A 19,125-nucleotide genomic window follows, 5' to 3' on the forward strand; every position below is an offset into this window, starting at 1 on the left:
CCAAGGATACATGTTTATCCGTTTTCAATTAGCCACCCCATCATCTGCATTCATAATTACTGCAGAGAAAGCCGGAGAGAGACACAATGGAGGGAGAGATAGATGGTCGGAGACGGCACTACATTCAGGAAGGTTAATGAAAAAGCATAGTTTTGCTAATGAGCCCTTTTCTCCGGAGAAACTCTCAGGGAGCAGATGAGATAAATTGCTGCGATAATACAAAGCACTTGGGCTTCATGATGGAAAAATGAATGTGGAGTGTGTTCTTTCAGATACCACAGGTAATCTATATTGAGGGATCTCAGAAGAACATTAAGAAAGAGGAAGAAGCAGCTCGTCCTTAGTGGCGGCTTTTTACTCCGTATGAAGCACACCTCATGACAAACACCTCAAACAAAGCGAATGGATACTACAGCGCCACGTTTGCATCTGGTACTCCAGACACAGAGAACAAAAGCACTGAAAACGTAGGAAAGGATCCCGAAAAATAATAAATAAATAAATAAATAAATAAATGAGTGCATTTTTAAATCTTAACTTTTTTATTAATTAAATACACCATACTGGAGCAAATGTCTCTGAAAATATCACAAATAGATTTCTCTCTCATTCAGCATTTATAAGTTGACGGCTATGAGCTTCTTTTTTTTTTTTGTCTGTTGCCGTAAATGTTCCAGGTTCAGATTAGAGGGAGGGGTGGAGGTGGGGTAGGGGTGTGGGTGTGGTTTTAGCTGTGTGTCAGGTGGAGAATGTACGGTAGCCACGTTGGGACAAAAAACATTTACATGCATACATACATGATAGATTTTACAAATACACCAAGAGTGTTCATGATCTGATTTGCACAAAAAAAGCCACGGATACTTCTTGGAACCCAGTCTTTTTGATTTTCAGAATCACCCCAAAAAATGAAACACATTCCCTTTACAACATTTAAAATATAGAAAGAGGAGATACCGCATTTGTGGAGGAAAAAAGAGAATAGATAAGGAAGTAAAGAGCAAAAAATAAAATAAAAAAGGGGGGAAAAGCAGTCCGTTTTGCCCCTAGTAATTATCAAACAAATGTAAGAACCGCACTTCGAAAAAGCTGCAGCTGATTAGCTTCGTTCGTCTCAGCCTCTCTCTCTCTCTTTCTCTTTACTCGAAAGGTCCTTTTTGCTTGGTCTATCTCTCTTTCTCTCTCACACACTTTCTCACTTCCTTTTTCTCTCTCTCTCTCTTTGTGTCTTTGAGTCCCTCGGGGTCCGATGTGTCTCCTGTAAATCACGGAGTCCATGGAGGCCTCAGTTTTCCTTCAGAAGCGCATCTGCGCTGGGAATCCGCCTATGATCGGGGTTTAGGTTTAGGGGTGTGGAGAAGAATTCTGGGATATCAGAGAGGGATAAGTGGAGCTGGGGGGTGGGTGGGTTGGTGGTTTTTGGGGGAGCACTGGGATTGTGGGGTAGGCTCCGGAGGTGAGGGGTGGCGGTCAGGACTGAGAGAACTTCAGTGACAATATGAGCGAGGGTTGGAATGAAGGCACACGTCCCACTGTAACAACTCCTCTGTCCTAACACACCTGGAAGAGAACAGAGAGAGAGAGAGAGAGTTATATTATTAGAGTTACTATTGTCATTGCTGTAATTGCTACTGTTGTTATGAAAATAATGTACTTGCTCAAGCAACACTATTTGGACAAAAAGTATTGGGACGCCGGCTCATTCATTGTTTCTAATATAAAGTCCAGGGAAGGCTTTCGCCCAGATTATGGGGCATTACTGTGAGATTTGATTGCATTCAGCGACAAGAGTGTTAGTGAGGCCAGAATGTTGGATGATCACCACCCAACCTCATCCCCTACTCATCCCAAACATATTGGACGGAGAACCATCCATCATTCCAGAGAACACAGTTCCTCCACCGCTCCACAGCTCAATGCTAGGAGGCTTTATACCCCTCTAGCCCCTCTAGCCCATTAGGCATGATGCCAACAGGTTCACGTTTATCTGCACAGTCCTATTCTATTGGTTATACATTTCTTGTAATACAAGCTGTGTGCAAAGGTCCAGCAAAGGGTGCAACTTATACTGTAACTTGAAAATGTAGTGTATCTTGAAGTTGAAACAGTGAGAGCGCGCGCGAGAGAGAGAGGGAGGAGTGAGTCTGAGCAGCACTTTCTCCTGATCAAATACACAGTACAGTACACTCATTAAAAACACATATACACACAGCCATCGAGAATATATATGATTTACATAACTGTTAACAAATGCATGTTTTATTATTTTGGATTTCTCAATTATGGTCATAAAAGCCATTTAAATTGAAAATGACTGAGTTACACTGAAAAAGAGAGATAGGAAAGGAGAGATAGAGAGGGGCAGAGAATGGAAACAAAAGAAATAAAGACAGAAGAACAAAATACAGAGAGAAAGAGATAGAGACAAATGGAGAGAGAGAGAATGATAGAGAAGGGAGAAAGAGAAGAAAGAAATGGAGATAAGACAGCTAGGGAGAGAGAGAGACGGGGGAAATAAGGTAGAGAGCGGAGAGAGAAATGAACAAAGTATAGACAGGGACAGAAGAGAGACAAGGAAAGGAAAACTGAGAAAAAGGGGGGAAATCTCTCTCTCTCTCTCTCTCTCTCTCTATATATATATATATATATATATATATATATATATATATATGGGAAAAGAGACAGAAAAAGTAGAAGGGTACAGGTAGGGAGAGAGCGAGACTGAGCGAACGCAAAAGACGTGTAAAACACCTAGAACAGAGCAAACATTATTCTAAAGTAGGCCAGTGAAACCAGACGGCCTAAATTACAACCGTTCGGCCAAATTACCGTTCAAGTTCAAACAAGAGACAGCAAGTTGCTACCTTAAGAGACCAACGTGTCCAAAAATCCTGCTTGGTTGCTTAAGTCAAGTCCAAAAACAACTGGAAAACGCTCCAAAGAGACGTCATACAATCCAAAACATGTCCTCTCATTTTGTTAGGTAAGCAGTGAACATCCTGTACAGGCGTTTAGTAACAACACGGAAGAACAGAGAGAGCCACAGTATGTGTATTACAGTAAAAGCAGCATCCCTACAAAAACTGGTAATATCATAAAAATCAGACGCGCTCCAAAATAGCTCCCTCCATATTTTTGTGTCTAATGAAGGTGGCATTCAGCACTGCCAGCTCCGCTAAGCCCCCGCTTAATTTATTGATCAGCGAGGCTTTGGAAACCATCTGCTGCCCTATTTCCTCTGCATTAAGTTTAAAGCACATTTTATGAAGTTAGTCTCTCCCTCGCTCTCTCTCTTTTTTTTTGTCTCGGTTTGAACAATGCTTCAGCGCAGCCCCCCAGGGTGTTAAGGTTCTGTAAAGCAGAGCAACAGGGACAATTATACCAACGTCTAAGCAACCGCATTCTGCTTTCATAGACAGTCAAGACCAACTTTTAAATTCCTCTCGTTCTCTTTCCTTTTGTTTTAAAAGATTCTAGGGGGCAATTTACTTTTCCCTTCGTTCAAGTTACTAGGAGCGTTTCAGTCTATTAGTAATTGCAAGACCCCCCCCCCAACACACTTTCGGGGGGCTAATTAAGGAGACGGAGGCTGGGAAGGTTTTGGTTCCCTCGAGTCCGGGCTCAGCATGAGAAAGGTAATTTGTCTGTCCTGAACAAAGAGATTAGGGAGAAGCTGGGAAGCCTACTTAATAAATGAGCATCAAATGTCCTGAGCCGCTAACACGGACAACACCAATTATGTCACCATGAAATCGCACATAATAAAAACAATGGCGGCCAGACAGGACCCTATATCCGCCAAAGTGAGGGGAGCGTTTGGTCCTCTTTCTGTCCTCTGCTTGTGCTTCCTCTAAATGGATTTCACACCGTATTTCTGTACGTTTTGGAAGAGCTGGGATGATTACAGCAGCCTCGTGGTTAGTTCGTGTTAAGAGTCGTGCTGGGCAGTATCGATCAAATTGTGTTTCAAAATATCTCCCGAATTTATTATGACATCATGAGATTTATGAAGTGTGCATCAATACAAATAATGAGCTCAAGCTTTGTGAGTGCTTCTAGTCTTTACTAAAAGCTTGCCAAACCTGATAAAGCCTTCTGTAACTGACCTGTTGTCTCTTAAAGGGACATTTTTACAGAGTGTAAACTCTTTGGTCTCTATGACCTCACAATGTGCCTTTAAGACTGATATACATGTAAATGTACTTTGTACCTCTGTACTGATTGGCTGCCCTGTGTTAGGCTTTACTGAGGGGGGAAGAAAACAGAAACACTGAAATAACTTCAACACGAATTGGTGGGCTGACCTACTGTACGAGTATGATATATGTAAATGACACATGCTCTGATTGGCTTCTCTGCGTTGTCTGTCACTGAAAAATAAAAACAGTTTGGCCTAAAACTCCCTTACTTCAACCTAAATGGGTGGGCTGACCTACTATAGGGTGACTAGGTGGACTTGTGTAAATGCTTTGATCTTTATGACATCATAGTGTGCTTTTAATATTGATATATGTAAATGACCTTTGCTCTGACTGGTATCCCTGCGTTGTGCCACACTCAAAAGACACTGGCCTCAGACACTGCCTATAACTTCAACCTGAACACGTGGGCTGACCTACTATACGGTGACTACGTGGACTTATGTGAATGCTTTGGTCTTTATGACATCACAGTGTGCCTTTAAGACTGATGTACGTAAACAATCTATGCTCTGATTGGTTTCCCTGCGTTGTACCTGAAAAAAAAAAACAGTCAAGACAATCCAAGGCACCCAGCAACTGATACGCTGCAGTTTACTGCATTTTTATTATCTCTCAGTTTCACTTTCAAACTAGAAACCTGCACTTTTGTAAACCAGTGAAGATGATATATCAGCCAGTCCCTACAGAGGCCCCTACAGCCAATACCTCTCTCTCTCTCTCTATACCGAGTGCTCGGGAAAGCATCATTCATTTCAAGCATCTGCTGAGGACACTTGGACCTCTTGTTATTTAGTTATTTATTTATTTTGGCACGTGGTGGAGAGGCGTCTGTGTGTATTTAAGAATTCTCTCCCCGCTATAATTAAAGCAGCGAGGCCAATATTCAGATTGCATTTTAGCATTAATAATTCAGCTGTTTTCACTACAATTGATGTCGGCACATAAATAAACAATGAGGCCTCATATTTACCGCGGCAGCCGCCGAGCGAGAGCAGGCCAGGGAGGGGCGAGAAGGGGTTGGGGTAGGAGGGGAGAGGGTGCTTAAACAGACATTTAAAATTAAGCTAGATAATGCAAAGGCTTTCAATTTGAAACGCGAGGCACTCTTAGTGCTGATTTGTAAAAGTGACGAGCCCTTAAAAGGCTTCTGACGGAATACTGAGCTTAATGGAGCTCTCTCTCTCTCTCTCCCTCTCCTTCTTCCACTCTGCATCTATCTCTCTCTCTTTCTTTTTTTCCCCTCTCGATTTTCTGCTCTTTTAGTCCTTTGCACTGCTCTTGTCCTTGTTACTTTCTTGCGTTCTCAGCTCTACTTTCCTCTCCTCTCCTCTTTCCTTCTTTTGCTGCAAGCTGAAACACAGACACACACACACACTCAACACTGGACTCAGTCCCTCTCTTTCTCTCTCCCCCCCAATCTCGCACACTCACTCATGCAGCTGCTCTGTCTCTGTATCAGTACTCATTATGTGTCACTAAGCCTTTATTTTCAAAGCTGCTGCTGACATTGACACACCAGTCTAAAGTGTCCCGAAGGCCGGAGCTGGAATTAGGTAAATAAGTCGGTCCCGTTAGCTTTATTTTAAGCTCGCCACGCTACACACGGAGGGCCATATTGCCAGGGTCGTAGACAAAGACTAAAAATGGCACTACCAATGGCGATACCATAGAAGAACTCCTTTCAGTTACCTAAAGAACCATGTTTGTAATGTGTGAAAAAAAAAAAAAACCTTCTGTGCTGTAAGCATGTTCTGTAGCTCTTTTACAAACGGCGCCTACAAAAGTTTATGCTGATAAAGTTTATGCTAGTATATCAATACTGCTGTATAATGCAATACTTGCTGTTTCAAACCTGGCTAGTGCGCCCCCTAGAGTTTAAAAATGCAGTTCTGCTGCCTCCACTGATGCTAAAATAGAGAGGATTTTCCCTTCATTACATAGCAGTGGGCAGCGACCATCCTAATTTTGCTCCCACTGGTTGCCGTGGCAATGTATGAGGCAGAAAAGCCTCTGATTGGCTGCTTTTGACCCTGTCCATGCCTCACTAAGCCCTGGTTCCGAATGCTCTTCATCGACCCCACAACATGCATTTTTCAAATATGCTTAGAGGACAGGAGACTTGCTGATGTTAAAGGTGGACGAACTCTTTCAAGAACCATTTGTACCAAGTTTAAGTTTATGAGGGCACACTTGCATTAATGCAGTGCATAAGACAATGACTGGGACTATGTAACGTTACAGGCGAAGGCAATACAAACAGAAGAAAACCCTCAAATCAACAGGACTAAAGGTAATGGGGTGAAGGCCGGCTGATCCCTATATCTTAAGCACTAAGGCAATAAATCAAAATCTGCTGATTGGCATCCTCCAGCACTAGAAATTCAGACCTGCGTCATCAGAAATGATGGGAAAATCTATCCGCTGTGCAAAATTAAAATCTGTCTTTGGTCAATACCATTTAATATCTATTGCAGGTCTTGCGGTAAAGCGTAAATGAATCAATGTCATCAATACGTAATCAGTATGAAATATGAAGGTAGCGGAATTACGTAGGGGACTTCTTCCAGCCCTCCTTTCCTCCCTGCATAGCCCCTCCACCCCCTTTCTCTCACTTAACCAACACCAAGCTTGCGTTAGCACTCCTCTCATTTTAGGGAGCTGACATTAATTGTGACAAATTAGCTTTCAGCGAGACTGAATTGCTCTTGTCTTGCAGACCTGACCTTGGGCCTGAGGGGCTTCTGGCGAACAAGTTAAAGTGCTTTTAGATCCGCTGTCATTTTTCCCTCTTTAAAAAGCAATTCTGCCGCTGTCATGCTCCTTGTCTCGGCCTCGCTCAATAACTCCGAGACGTTTAGTTGCTAAGAAAGAATGTAGATAAATATAAATACTAAGCACTAACACCCCTTTAATAACAGAGGGGGCTGGGACCATAAAGCCGGGACCACATATAGCACATACAGCAAGATGTAGATTTATCAGTACTGCTTCAGTATGTAACTACTACGTTATTCATGGGCAAATGGGGAGTGGCTTTTATTGTAGGCACAGGAGCTGAGCTCACCTTCTGATCGGGCAGTAGTGGGTTGGTCTGCAGCGAACTCAAATGGCCGTTAATGAGTGCTGTGGGTCTGTCGTGTTCACAGAACAAGCTGCCATTGATGTAGTGGAACCTGTCTCCGGGGACCAGCCGGTTCCGGCAGGTAGAACATGTGAAACACTGCCAGAGAGGGAAAGAAAGACTACATTACCCACAATCCCCCTGATTATTTCACCCCCCTCTCTCTCACACACACGCCTCTCCATTACTCTCACTCTCACAGAAATGTACACACCCACACATATGCACATGGATCTAAGCACATGCTGACATTCACGCTTATGCACGTGCGCGCACACTCACACACGTATACACGCACAATATAACAACTGTTCACAACTTGAAAAAAGAACTAAACAAATCAAGCAAGCTCATTTTCTAAGTAAATTATGGCTAATTACAATTACAGTTGTTGGCAATTATCATTTTTCATTATTCCAAATAATTATGCAAAACATTTGTTTATGGGAAAAAATGATTATTCCTCCAAATTCTAGGATAACAGTACTGTTAAAATACTGCAAATCAAATGGACCGAAAACAGGTTTATAGGAGAGGTTTTGTAACTCTAATGTATGGTGATTTGTATTTCTATAAGGTAATTTAGACCGTTTTTATTCAAAAGGCAGCTGCTGTTTTCAAGCAGTGCCTAACAATAGTAAAAACTGAAAAAATCTCATTTACTAGGTTTAGACACAACAGCAACCATCATCCTCAAATCAACAATATGGACAACGTGAGCATCTCCAACAAGACCTGCAGGCTGAAAGGCAGGTTACCTTGAGGTGGTACACATTGCCCTGTGCCCTCATGACCAATTCACTGGCTGGGATGGACTGACCGCAAGCACTGCATGCCCCACTGTTTCCAAATAACCTGCCAGGACAAACACAAACAAACACACACTGTTAGCAAAACGGCAGGCCGAGACAGATGGCAAACCTGTGGCAAAGATACAGCAATGAAAGCTTTAGACATCATGGATCAAGCAACACGCACAGGTAGGCAGTAGGGGGAAAAAAAAGGAGAAATGCAACACGGCTTTTCCCAATTGTTCTGAAGTGGCCAAATTCTGTAGGTATATGTATATATATTGGATTAAGATCCCAATTTTAGTTTTAAAAATATCTATTATACGTCACTGTTGTGTGAAAAACCTAGTATCTCCAGTTTTGCCGTCTTTCACTTTTTGACAGTGTGAATAGACTTCCACTGAATGTTAAGAATGTTTTTTTTCTACTCCTTTAAAAGGTTTTAGTTTTGGTGATAGCAACAAAATGTGTCCGAAGGATAAAAGATACATTGAAAATATAAATGCACTAAAAGCTCACCTTTAGTCTTACATTCAGAGAAAATGCATAATCCCTCATTGGAGGAAAATATAGAGGACTCATTATTCAGTAATAAACCACAAATGACTTTGTAACTACACTGATACCAATTTCCAAATCCATGAGGAATGAAGTGGGAGCCACATTTGGGCCTTTTTGGATCAAGCTTAGAATTTAATGTATGCATAACAAACACACACCATGTAAATGTTTAACTGGCTGGTTTACACTTTACTGTAATAATGAAATCCTGCAGTACCTAGAACAGACTCAGCTTATAACATTCCACTCCTGTGCCTCTAGCAACCGTGACACACACACATACGCACACCAGTGCACACACGCGCACACACACGGAAACAAATGACAACTGCAATTTTTCTGATGTTGGAAAATATAAAATCATTGTAATACCAGCAATCCGAATGAAAAATCCGCTGTCCTGTCCTCTGAAAGCTTCTGGCACTGGAACTAGCCTAAGTATTACCTTTGGTGCCCATTTTTTTTGCTACCTAATAATAACCTGGAACATAAGCAATCAGGGCCTAAGAGGATTTGATTGTACATCTAGGCGGAGACATAGTGCTTTTGCCATTAGCGGTGCGCCGGGAGCTCCGTCACCGGCGCGTTTCCATTAGAAACCCTCGGCTACCTCGGGTTGATATATAATGTGCATGGGTTAACCTTTTCAATCATGGTGTCAACACTTTAGATTTGCTCCTGCTCATCTCTTTCGTCTCTAACCTTCTCTCCCCCTCCGCCTCTTGATAATGAAATGCTTGCTCCTGCTTCCCTTCTATCTGCCTTCTGAGTCCACAATTTAGATTACTTCATCTCGCCGAGCAACAAACTGAATGAAATTTCGATTTGAGCAGAAAGTAATTTACTGGGATCTGGACCCATTTGTCATCATATCTCACTGGGTGTTTGCTCTATCACTGCACTTTTCCTATGCAATCAAATAAGACCACAGCATCTGACAAGCTCTGGCGGGAAGGAAGGAGGGAGGGAGAGAGAGAGATAGATAGAAAAGGCAGAGAGGAAGAAAGAGGGGGAACGTGGAAGGAGGATGCAGGGAGGGGAGGAAGGAGGGAACTGATAAAGCTGGAGGGATCACATTCCAGAACAAGAGTTGCGTCGAAGAACTAATAAGAAATTTGAAGGATATAAGTGAGCCCTTGCATGAGAAAAGGTTGGCCCTGCACAGTGAGGGTTATGCTGCTAGAGCTAGAGATTTTTTAAATGTATTATTCTTCTTAATTTACTCACATTTGTTGAGTGATAAATGCCTTGACAAAAAAAAACAAACACAGAAACTCATCTGGAACATCTAAAGTTGGGCCAGGATGCTCTCAGCACAATAACGCTACTGCAGGCTTCTGTAAGATCTAACATCATGATAATTATCATCAATCAATACATTGTGGAGCCCCAAATGCTAAGCAAAAAGGGTTCTTTGACTACAGTGGAACCCTTTTTGGTACTACCCATGGTTCTATACTTGCAATTCAAACTGGTAAAAAGTTCTTTGACTTGCAACAATAGTGGAAAAGATCCATAAAAAATATTAACCCACCCTTTTGTAGCTCCCCAAGCACTAGCAATGCTCCCAACACTCCCAATACACGCAAAGCCAGCCACTACCTCTTGCATCACAGTCGGATGGAAGCACCAGGTCCTCAGTTTATATTGGTGAGGGTGCCATCTACCCATCATGGCCAACTGTGCTCTCTCAGACTCCGACTGCTGATGGCAAGGTGGCATGGCTCGGGATTCAAACACCCCCCGACCCCCCGGGTCGTTGTGGTTGCGAAATAGAGCAAGAAACCCAGTCGGAAGCGCAGAACCACTCTTTTTGCATTCAAATGGTTGCAAGTATGGTTTCAGGTGGTATGGTTTTTGGCATCCACCCACAACTCCCGTATCGGTGCTTTCCTACTCCCATACAGTTAACTGCATACTACTCCTGTTAAAACTGACTGCTTTCGGATTCCTTAAAGGGCTCATATCCAACAGTGTACTTGTATTTTATTTATTTATATGTACCAATTTATGTGCCATCATTTATTTTTACAAGGCACTTTTCCAATCTCTCTTCATCATCTGTCAGTTGGAATGACTGAGGGTAAGCTGCTGTAGACTGAATAGGTAGGTATATGTAATACCCTGGTTTTCGTGACCTTACATTTACATTAGAAACGCATTATTCACGCAGCTTAGTTTCCATATATCCCGAGGACTACATTTAGACCCCGTTGACACATGCTTACTTCATGTGACTAGTATCTGGATTGTATCCTGATGAGCCACATTTTTAGCTCATATGTTCACACTATGAGAGATGGATGTGTTTACACTGCTGTAACACTGCTATAACATGTGGCTCAAACGCATCTCCTCCACCTCCTGAAGTGGTTTGAGTGATGGGAATTGTAACTGGTTTAAATGGGTCTTATGTGCGTTGACACTCACATTTTTTTTGGTGGTTTGGCCTGATCCAGATATAATCCTGATACTCGAGATGCATGAAGTGACCAGGAGTAAACAGGCTCTTAGACAAAACAGAATAATGTTTGCATACTAAAATCAAGCTCTCAAAATCAACACAAAGCTAGGAAATGTCCATAGTTTTGTGAGATATGGGCCCTTTAAATGTTCACGATATCCCACCAGCTGCCCTCTGAGGTTTGCATAGATCGACACGTTCCGCTGGCGAACAGAGCTTTAACAGCGGCCCTCAAACGGCTGCTTTACAGGAGAACGGAGAAACAAATTTTGCTGTGGCATCGATTGGAGAGGCTCAATCAAAACTCAATTTCAAAAGTAATTAGCTTTAGGCCTGTGACAACAGCGTGGCCTCGATGGCGCAAATTGAACAGACAAGCCGGGGAAAATGTCAGAGGGATATCTTTAAATGCTGCCGTTTGCCTCACCTGGAAAATGACATCTGGCCTAATCTTCAGATAGCGGATTGGACTCAACACGGCGTTCGCTCGGAAAGCGCTTCTTGGCGCTCTTCACCCTTCAGAACTCACAGGTTTCGCTATTTACAGTTACAGCCCCCCCCTTCTTCTTCTTCTTCTTTTCCAGCGCTCTCCTTAATTTCCCCTGTGTGGATGTCTTTACGAGAAAGCAAGAGAAGACTTAGAGAAACAATCTCCAGGCAACCCTTTCATTTTATCAGCGCACGCTATACATACCAGGTTAATTATTTGACCAGGGGATGGCTCCTGATAGTATTTGATTTAAAGGCCTGAAGGCATTAGGTGCTCAATTAAGTTGCTATCAGTCTGCTCCTGGCCCCTAATGGTCTCTCTCTCTCCATTGAACTCCTGCGCTGGGGAAAGGAAGGGAGAGCTAGCTTGGGTCAGTATAATTAAGGCCAGGGGACTCTTTAATTGCAATGACACCACTGCTTTTCACCTCCTTCTCTTCAAATCACCGCTTTCTCCGGCTTTTCCCCTCTCTTTGTTGTTGTTCTTTCTTTCTTTCCTCCGGGCAATTCGCTCTGGCGATCAATCATACATAACGAAAGATGGTCTTGTCAACGAAACATCACAGAATGTTGATTTATTAACATTTTCCATTTCGAAGCAGAGGGATAAAAACAGACAGCGCTGGCCACGTCTGTCTTTTATTAGACACCAAAAAAAAGGAACCAAAAAAAATTTGGAGCTGTCTACACTCCATAGACGACGTCTACTGGATTTAATTTGGATGCTGACTGTGAGGTGAATTACAACCTAGCAGAGCAATTTAGGGCCATCTGGCAAATGCTGGCCTCTTAGAGCAGAACCTTTTGAGCGGAGTGATGTAAGGTAGTACAACAATGATTTCTGCATCACAGTCCATTATAAAAATGCCTCTCAACATTAGCAGCCAAAGCACCTTAAAAGCACTGGGCCTGATACTTAAGCCCGGCTTTGCATAATGGCAAGGCTACATTAGAGAAAGAGATGGTGATGGGGGGTTGAGAGGCAGGAGAGAGAGAAAGAGAGAGAGAGAGAGATAGTGGAGGGGAGGGGGCAAAAAAAAAAACGCAGCCAAATTACACTTGGTTAATTCAGAGTAACAGATCTAGTCCCAAGTGGATTGAAGGCCTTGAATTAATTCTGTTATGACAAATCAAGATAAACGTTTCCCCTAAATTGCATGCAATTTAATTAATTTCTGAGATCCCAGTTTTTCCTGGCCTAATAGTTCACAAGCTTGTGCGCTGTCAGAGTGCTCGAGTGGGCTAACTTCAAAGTGATATTAAATAACCAACTATTAGATTTACCTAGCACGTCCTATTGGAAAAGTGCCATTTAATTACCCAGGTCTATTCAATTAAAAGGACAGTACCCTCCCTCCTCCCCCTCCCTCCGCTGTCACATGGCAAGTCACTAACTAAATGAATTCTCTTCCCCTCTCGCTGTCCTCCAAAACCCACACAAATAACACACCTCCAGCCTAAAGATGTGATCCGAAACAGGCAGAACGCACAGCGGAACGGCCAATTTCACACTTTTACCTGGTGGTGTAACGGAACGTCAGGGGCCAAGCGGAAAAATACAACCGGACGGAATGAAGTCAGCGCTGTTAAACTGTTTTTAAAGGCCCCTTTACAAGTAAAGCTCGATTAATGGAACGTCAGCTTAGCACTACACGCCTGATTTGTGAGGGAACTTCATGCCAACGGCTAAATTCAACGCTACTGAACTGCAAAGACTCCGTGACTCGATTCTCTGAATCAGACATTACTATGTTTTGATTCTGCTCAGCCACGGTTTCTCACTACAGGCCTGCTGATTCGGTAACTTACGGAGCTACAATGCAAAAAAAGTGAGCGATGCCATGAAAGACCCACTTTCGTTTGTGTGAGTGCGAAGTGCGAAGAACCATGGAAAAGTCTAAAGGACCATCACTTGATGTGTTGCAAAGTTTCTTCCCAATCACACACCTCCAGTACAAACATGGAAGTGCTTCTTCTATGCTTTAGTCTTTTCCACAGCTCGACATTCTCTGCAGAACCCGCAGCCCTGGCTGGTGCTGGGTTAAAGCTGGTGAAATCTGAAGAGGCAGCGCCAGCGTGGCTGACAGCAGTTGCCCCTGTGCATGGTGTTTGTGGCATCTGCCTGATTGAAATTAGATGGGCATCATCCCAGGCCATTCACCTCATCTCGCATTAGAGGAAATGCAATGCATTCTCACTCCCGGGTCCCAATCAATCGGCTGAGTGTTTTTGCTTCAGTGGTATTAATATAAGTCAGTCAGGATATATAACTCCATTATTTACACTGCAAGGCCAATTTAATAATCCATTACAAAAATAAGACAGGCCCCTTTAAACCCACCCACCACCAATGCACCCACCCCACACTCCCCTAGAGGGGACTGGCCTTCGCAATAATCCTACCTCCTCTCTCTCTCTCTTTCTGTCTCTCTCTCTCTCTCTCCCTCTCTCAAAAGCCAATTTGGTTAATTAAATGTTTTGTTTGCGATGTGGCCCTCATTCATTTCGGACACGTCATTGCGAGCGAATCGGAGCCAGGGACTAGATCTCATTAGATAAAACCCATCAGGACTAAAGGAAAATGGAGGGGGACTCTAATTAAAGCTTTTAATTGTGTGGACTCACTGTCAGATGTTTTTTTTCCCCCTCCACCACCACCACCCCCCTCCTCCCCTTTTTTCCCTCTTTCTCTTTCTCTCCCTCTCTCGTCCTTCTCTCTTATCTCTCCTCAGATCACAGGCTTGTGTGAGCTGCTCGCTCATTACAAAGAGAAAGGTGTAGGCACTTTTCTCCAGCCTGCTCTTTTTAATTAGGGGTGTAGGCCCATTACCCCACTGAAGGAGTCCCGCGGATTTGATCCCTGCAGATCAGGTGCAGTGGAAAGAGTGAAGGCACTCTCTTTCACATTCGGACTCGTCCTCTCAGGTTTGCCCCGGTACACACACACATATGCACGAACGCACGCACGCACACATGCGTGCACACACACCTGCCGCTGTAGCGTCAGCGTGGAAACGGGACTTCGCCGAAACGATCCAGCCCACGGCGCGAGCCAAGGTAAACACACACTAATGACTAGACTGCAGCCAAAAACACTCTCTCTCTCCAACAGCCTGGAAGATTAGAATACATCACGGGCGATGTGTCGCTGTGCTCTTTCGGACTTGCGCAGAGTTTATGAAACTTTTGATCTATCTTCGGTATGAATTCATTGTCAAAGGAACCTGGTTTCCAGCTATTCATTGTACAAGTCATGGAAGACCCTGCAACGGTATTAACTACTTCCACCCTCAAACCTCTTAAACATACAGGCTGAACTTCTCCAGCCCCGAAGCACTTCACCTGCCCTCACAGAGGTCAAAGTGTTGAGTGATTGTCCTGTCAAATCAGGCTATCCACATTAGGCGAGTGAGACTTCAGTCACCCGGCCTTCGCTCTAAGTGTCAGACAGCCTTATATAAATATTTAAAAGGGCCCTTTTTCGCTAATTAGATCATCTCTTTCTGGTTCACAAACACACCAGACAGGATGAGAAAAGCCCTTGGAATTCTCGCCTGGTCGAAGGTTAGCCCCCGCCTGGCAGCAGAGTTTCCTACCGTCTTCTTGAGGAAACCACGGCGCGGCCTTGCGCTGTGCCCACCCCTTCCTCCACACTCAAAAACGCAGTGCCTCGCAGATGTTCTGCAGAAAGAATCCCTTCCATCTCGACCTCTGACAACATGTCAATGGCTTGACCTGTTTTCTTGAGAGCGGCCCAGGGAGGACTCGGCCGGCGGGGCTTTAACGAGCGTCGCCGTGGCAGAATCCGACACACATGTTCTCAATGGAAAATCCACCGCACTCTGTGGGACGCCCAACGCCTTACAACTTTTTTTCCCCTTAATGTCCCTCGCTCGTTCTCATCATTACATTCCAAATGTTATTTCATGTGGCTATCAAACCGCCTCGCTGACCAGATGTACAAACTGTCTCAGTTTCTCCTTAAAGATCCATGGTGCAATGGCAAGGGTAGGAGTCTCTACGTCTGACTTTTTTTTTGTTTGTTTGTTTGTTTTAGCATTTTCTGTTAACTTTTCCTATTGTTGCCTGTATGTGAACATGCGTGATCAGCCACCGTGCGTTCAGTCTCAAACCTCATGCCAAGTCGTTTGCCTTTACCAGGAAGCATCACATAGCATTAAAATGATACGATGGTGCACACATAAAACACGACTTTCTTTTTTTCCCGTATGTCCCGTATGTGTTATACATACGCGACTACCAATATGTAAGAGCCTAACCCAAAACATAACCCTAACTTTAGCCTCAGTAATCAAAAAGATCCCGATGTCTGAAATATCAGCGTTTGTAAAAAGCTCTCTGCTTCTTCTCCAGTGCCAGGACTTTTTTTTTTAGTCCCAACAGTGCACACAGTATACACATACACACACAGACACACATCTACGCCAAGCCCAGACCTGATGTAGTCGTTTCTGCAGAGGATCATGCCGCTCTTGGTGTAGCAGGATGTGCCGATTTCTCCTAGCTGGGCTTGGCAACAGGAGCATTTGAGGCAGCGGCTGTGCCAGTAGCTGTCCATGGCGTAGAGGAGGAAACGGTCAGCGATCTTCCCCCCGCAGCCCGCACACCGCTTCCACGACATTGAGCCTGCTCCGACAGGTGCAGCCTGGGCACTGCCTCCAGGGTTCACCATTGTCCCTGCTAAAACACACACACACAGGCGGACGCTGTGTTAGTCGGGATCATGCTGAAAAAACACAGGAAACCAAGTTTGCTGCTTGACTTACGAACTAAAAACTGCACCCGTTGAGGTTGAAGTAATAAAGTCTGCATATACTTGTCGGGGGGGGGGGGGTTGCTGAGGACATGAGCCCTGTAGTCCTACTACTTTTATATTCAGCAGAAGTTCTGATGACTCCAGGGCCTGGAACCAAGATCAGCCAGCCTGTCCACCCTAACTCGGGACAGTCGTAGTCATCTCTGAGAAGTCGTGGCTAACTGTTGTTCCGATAAAGATCATCTGGTGCGCACGGGACGATTTCAAATGTTATGAGGTGCATCCGCGGCCGATCTGAACTGAAGTACTAGTCTGTCCTTGATCTTTATCTACATGCTGAGGTCTGCTCTTTGGTCCTTCGGTGATAAATGTGTGCTCACTGATAACATTCAGGCCCTCTGGAACAATTACAGAGGCGCTGGCTTTTGTAGAGCTGTTTAAAATGGGCTTTTAAACAGCACATTAGTCCAGTCGTGCCATCCTTCACTCTCCATAGTCTGATTTTCCCTCAACTTTGCTCGGCTAGGCTGGGCGCTGCTGCCAGTAGAGAGGGAGAGCAGAGCTTGTGGGGAGGCCCTGAAAGTTGGGTTGGGGACATTGGGAGAAGTCTACAGACTCTGGTTCGGTTATCCGATGAAAGGATTGGACACCAACAAGTCATGAACCTCAGACTCAACATTTAGGAGCCCATTCAAGCCCATGTTGACGGTGCTGTCCTTCTCAAAGCTGCTGCAGCTCTATTAGCTAACAGCCACGACCACCAACACCACCAGCAGCCCACCGTATCTTCTCATCTATTTGTATTCGACAGACGCATCTTTCTCAGTTCCGCCCTTCAACTAACTTAATATATTTTAATTTTTAATCCTTTCCAATTTCGTCAGGCTAGCCTTCATGGCGGGCTAAGCCAAATCTGTGTTGAAAGGTAATTAGAGGAGGAGGAGGAGGAGGAGGAGGTAGGAGGAAGGCGGAGGAGAAGAGAAGAGGGGAGGGGAGGGGAGGGGGGGGGGGTAGAAAAACGTTGCACTGAGAGAGGCATTCAGTATAAACCCCATTAGCGGAGGCTCTTAGGGACAAGCAATACCTTAGTGCTGATTAAATCTAAAAGCAGATGAATCAGGGGGGCTGGACAGAAAGGGACTCCTCCTGATAAATAAGATCGGACCATCGTCAAGTTTCATTCCGGGTACAGAGGAAGGGGAGATTTGAAGGTGGGTGAGGAGGAGGAGGAGGGAAAGCTTTTAACTTAAATGGGCTAACTCAAGCAATTACACGGCCATGCAGTTTAAGCACGAAATCTGGAGCAGATAAGCGCGGCGGTGGCAGACCTGACTAACAAACACGCGCTGTCTGTTCATTAGCACACGTTAGAAAGGCCGGATCCGAAAGCATTACAGTTGGGTAAGGCGATGTCTGTGGCTGCTAGCTAGCTACCCCCCCCGCCCCCCCCCCCCCCCGTGATTTATTAAGGCATAGTGCTCCGAGTACAGGCAAGGCACTCAGGAGTGCACCGTGCAGCGGCGTTACACAGCCAAGCCCGGAGAGTGTAACTTATGACCATTAGCTAGCTGACATTACCGCTTGTCCTCCGCTGTTCTTGCCTATGAAGCACACGGCCATGAGAGACGGGCTTAATCCGAACTAATGGGAGGCTCGAAGTCAACAGAGCCAGCGGTGCAACACGGAGCGGAGCATAGTAATAATAATAATAATAATAAACAGGGTGAATAAATGCAGGCTGCCCACAGACTAGCCTGACTAAGCGGGTGTAGCTAGAGATAGCTAAGTTGGACCGGTCCGGCAATCATCATAAAGCGCATAAACTCACCTCTTTCTCACACCTCGTCTAAATGCGGTGCCTGGAGCTCTCTGTCCCGCGGACGACCGAGAACAGCGCTCAAAGCTCAGAGTAAAGCTGAAAAGAAAAGACAAGAAGAAAACAAAATGTCCAGAAAAGTCAGCGGCTCTGCAGGAGGGGCATGAGGTCTGTAACAGGCGGGAGAGCTGCAGTTGCTGCGCAGCTTGGCTTCACGGAGCCACTTCAGCAAATGGAGTTTTCAGATTATATTTCCACTGGTGCCGGCCGTCCCTCGCCTCCTCTCGCCCGTCTTCTGCTTCTCTCGGGAGACCTACACGGTCGTATTCTCGCTCAGCTCGCTCTCGCAGACGCTGTCGGTAATTCCCATCAAGGTTTCGGCTGGTCTGGGTGGTCAGAAATGAAGTGTGTGGGCTCGTAATCTCCGGCGCTGTGCTCTCGTCCCCGCTCGCGCTGCTCTCTACATGTGTCAGAGTGACAGAGAGAAAATACAACTAAAAAAACACCGAGGCCCCGCCCCCTCCACCGCACGTCAACCCGCCGCCAGCCAATCGCGGCGCGCTCCGTTCAGGGGGACGAACGGATCCGTCCAATCAGAAGAGCCCGACACTGAGTCCCGAGTACAGGAGGTGAATTGCAGCTGAATATGAATTTTTATGCTGTTTCTTTTATTAAACAGGACTGCCCCCCCCCTCCTACCTGCCTATAACCACTGACACACCCAAACGCGGCCTTTTCTTTTTTTTTTTTTTTTTTCTTTCGGTCAAAAGTTTCACTGATTTCTGTCTGTTTTGCTGAACTAAATCGTGCCTGTCTGTTTTATACGTTTTATAACGTTTAATAACGTTAATAACACAACGGGCTGCTTCCTGACCGTATTATTATTATATTAGTACATTATTAT

General features: G+C 44.7%; 1 protein-coding gene across 1 annotated transcript; it reads right to left on the reverse strand.

Annotated features, from left to right (window-relative positions):
- Positions 1-523: 523 nt before the first annotated feature.
- Positions 524-18,679, reverse strand: lmo4b (LIM domain only 4b). Its single transcript, XM_072684058.1, has 5 exons — positions 18,234-18,679; positions 16,086-16,329; positions 8,082-8,178; positions 7,267-7,422; positions 524-1,560 (listed from the first exon to the last, which is right to left on the reverse strand). The coding sequence occupies exons 2-5, from the start codon at positions 16,319-16,321 to the stop codon at positions 1,552-1,554; spliced, it is 498 nt and encodes a 165-aa protein (XP_072540159.1). The 5' UTR covers positions 16,322-16,329; positions 18,234-18,679; the 3' UTR covers positions 524-1,551.
- Between the last annotated feature and the right edge of the window lie 446 nt (positions 18,680-19,125).

Source organism: Salminus brasiliensis, chromosome 7, assembly GCF_030463535.1.
Source record: "Salminus brasiliensis chromosome 7, fSalBra1.hap2, whole genome shotgun sequence".
NCBI classification, from domain to species: domain Eukaryota; kingdom Metazoa; phylum Chordata; class Actinopteri; order Characiformes; family Bryconidae; genus Salminus; species Salminus brasiliensis.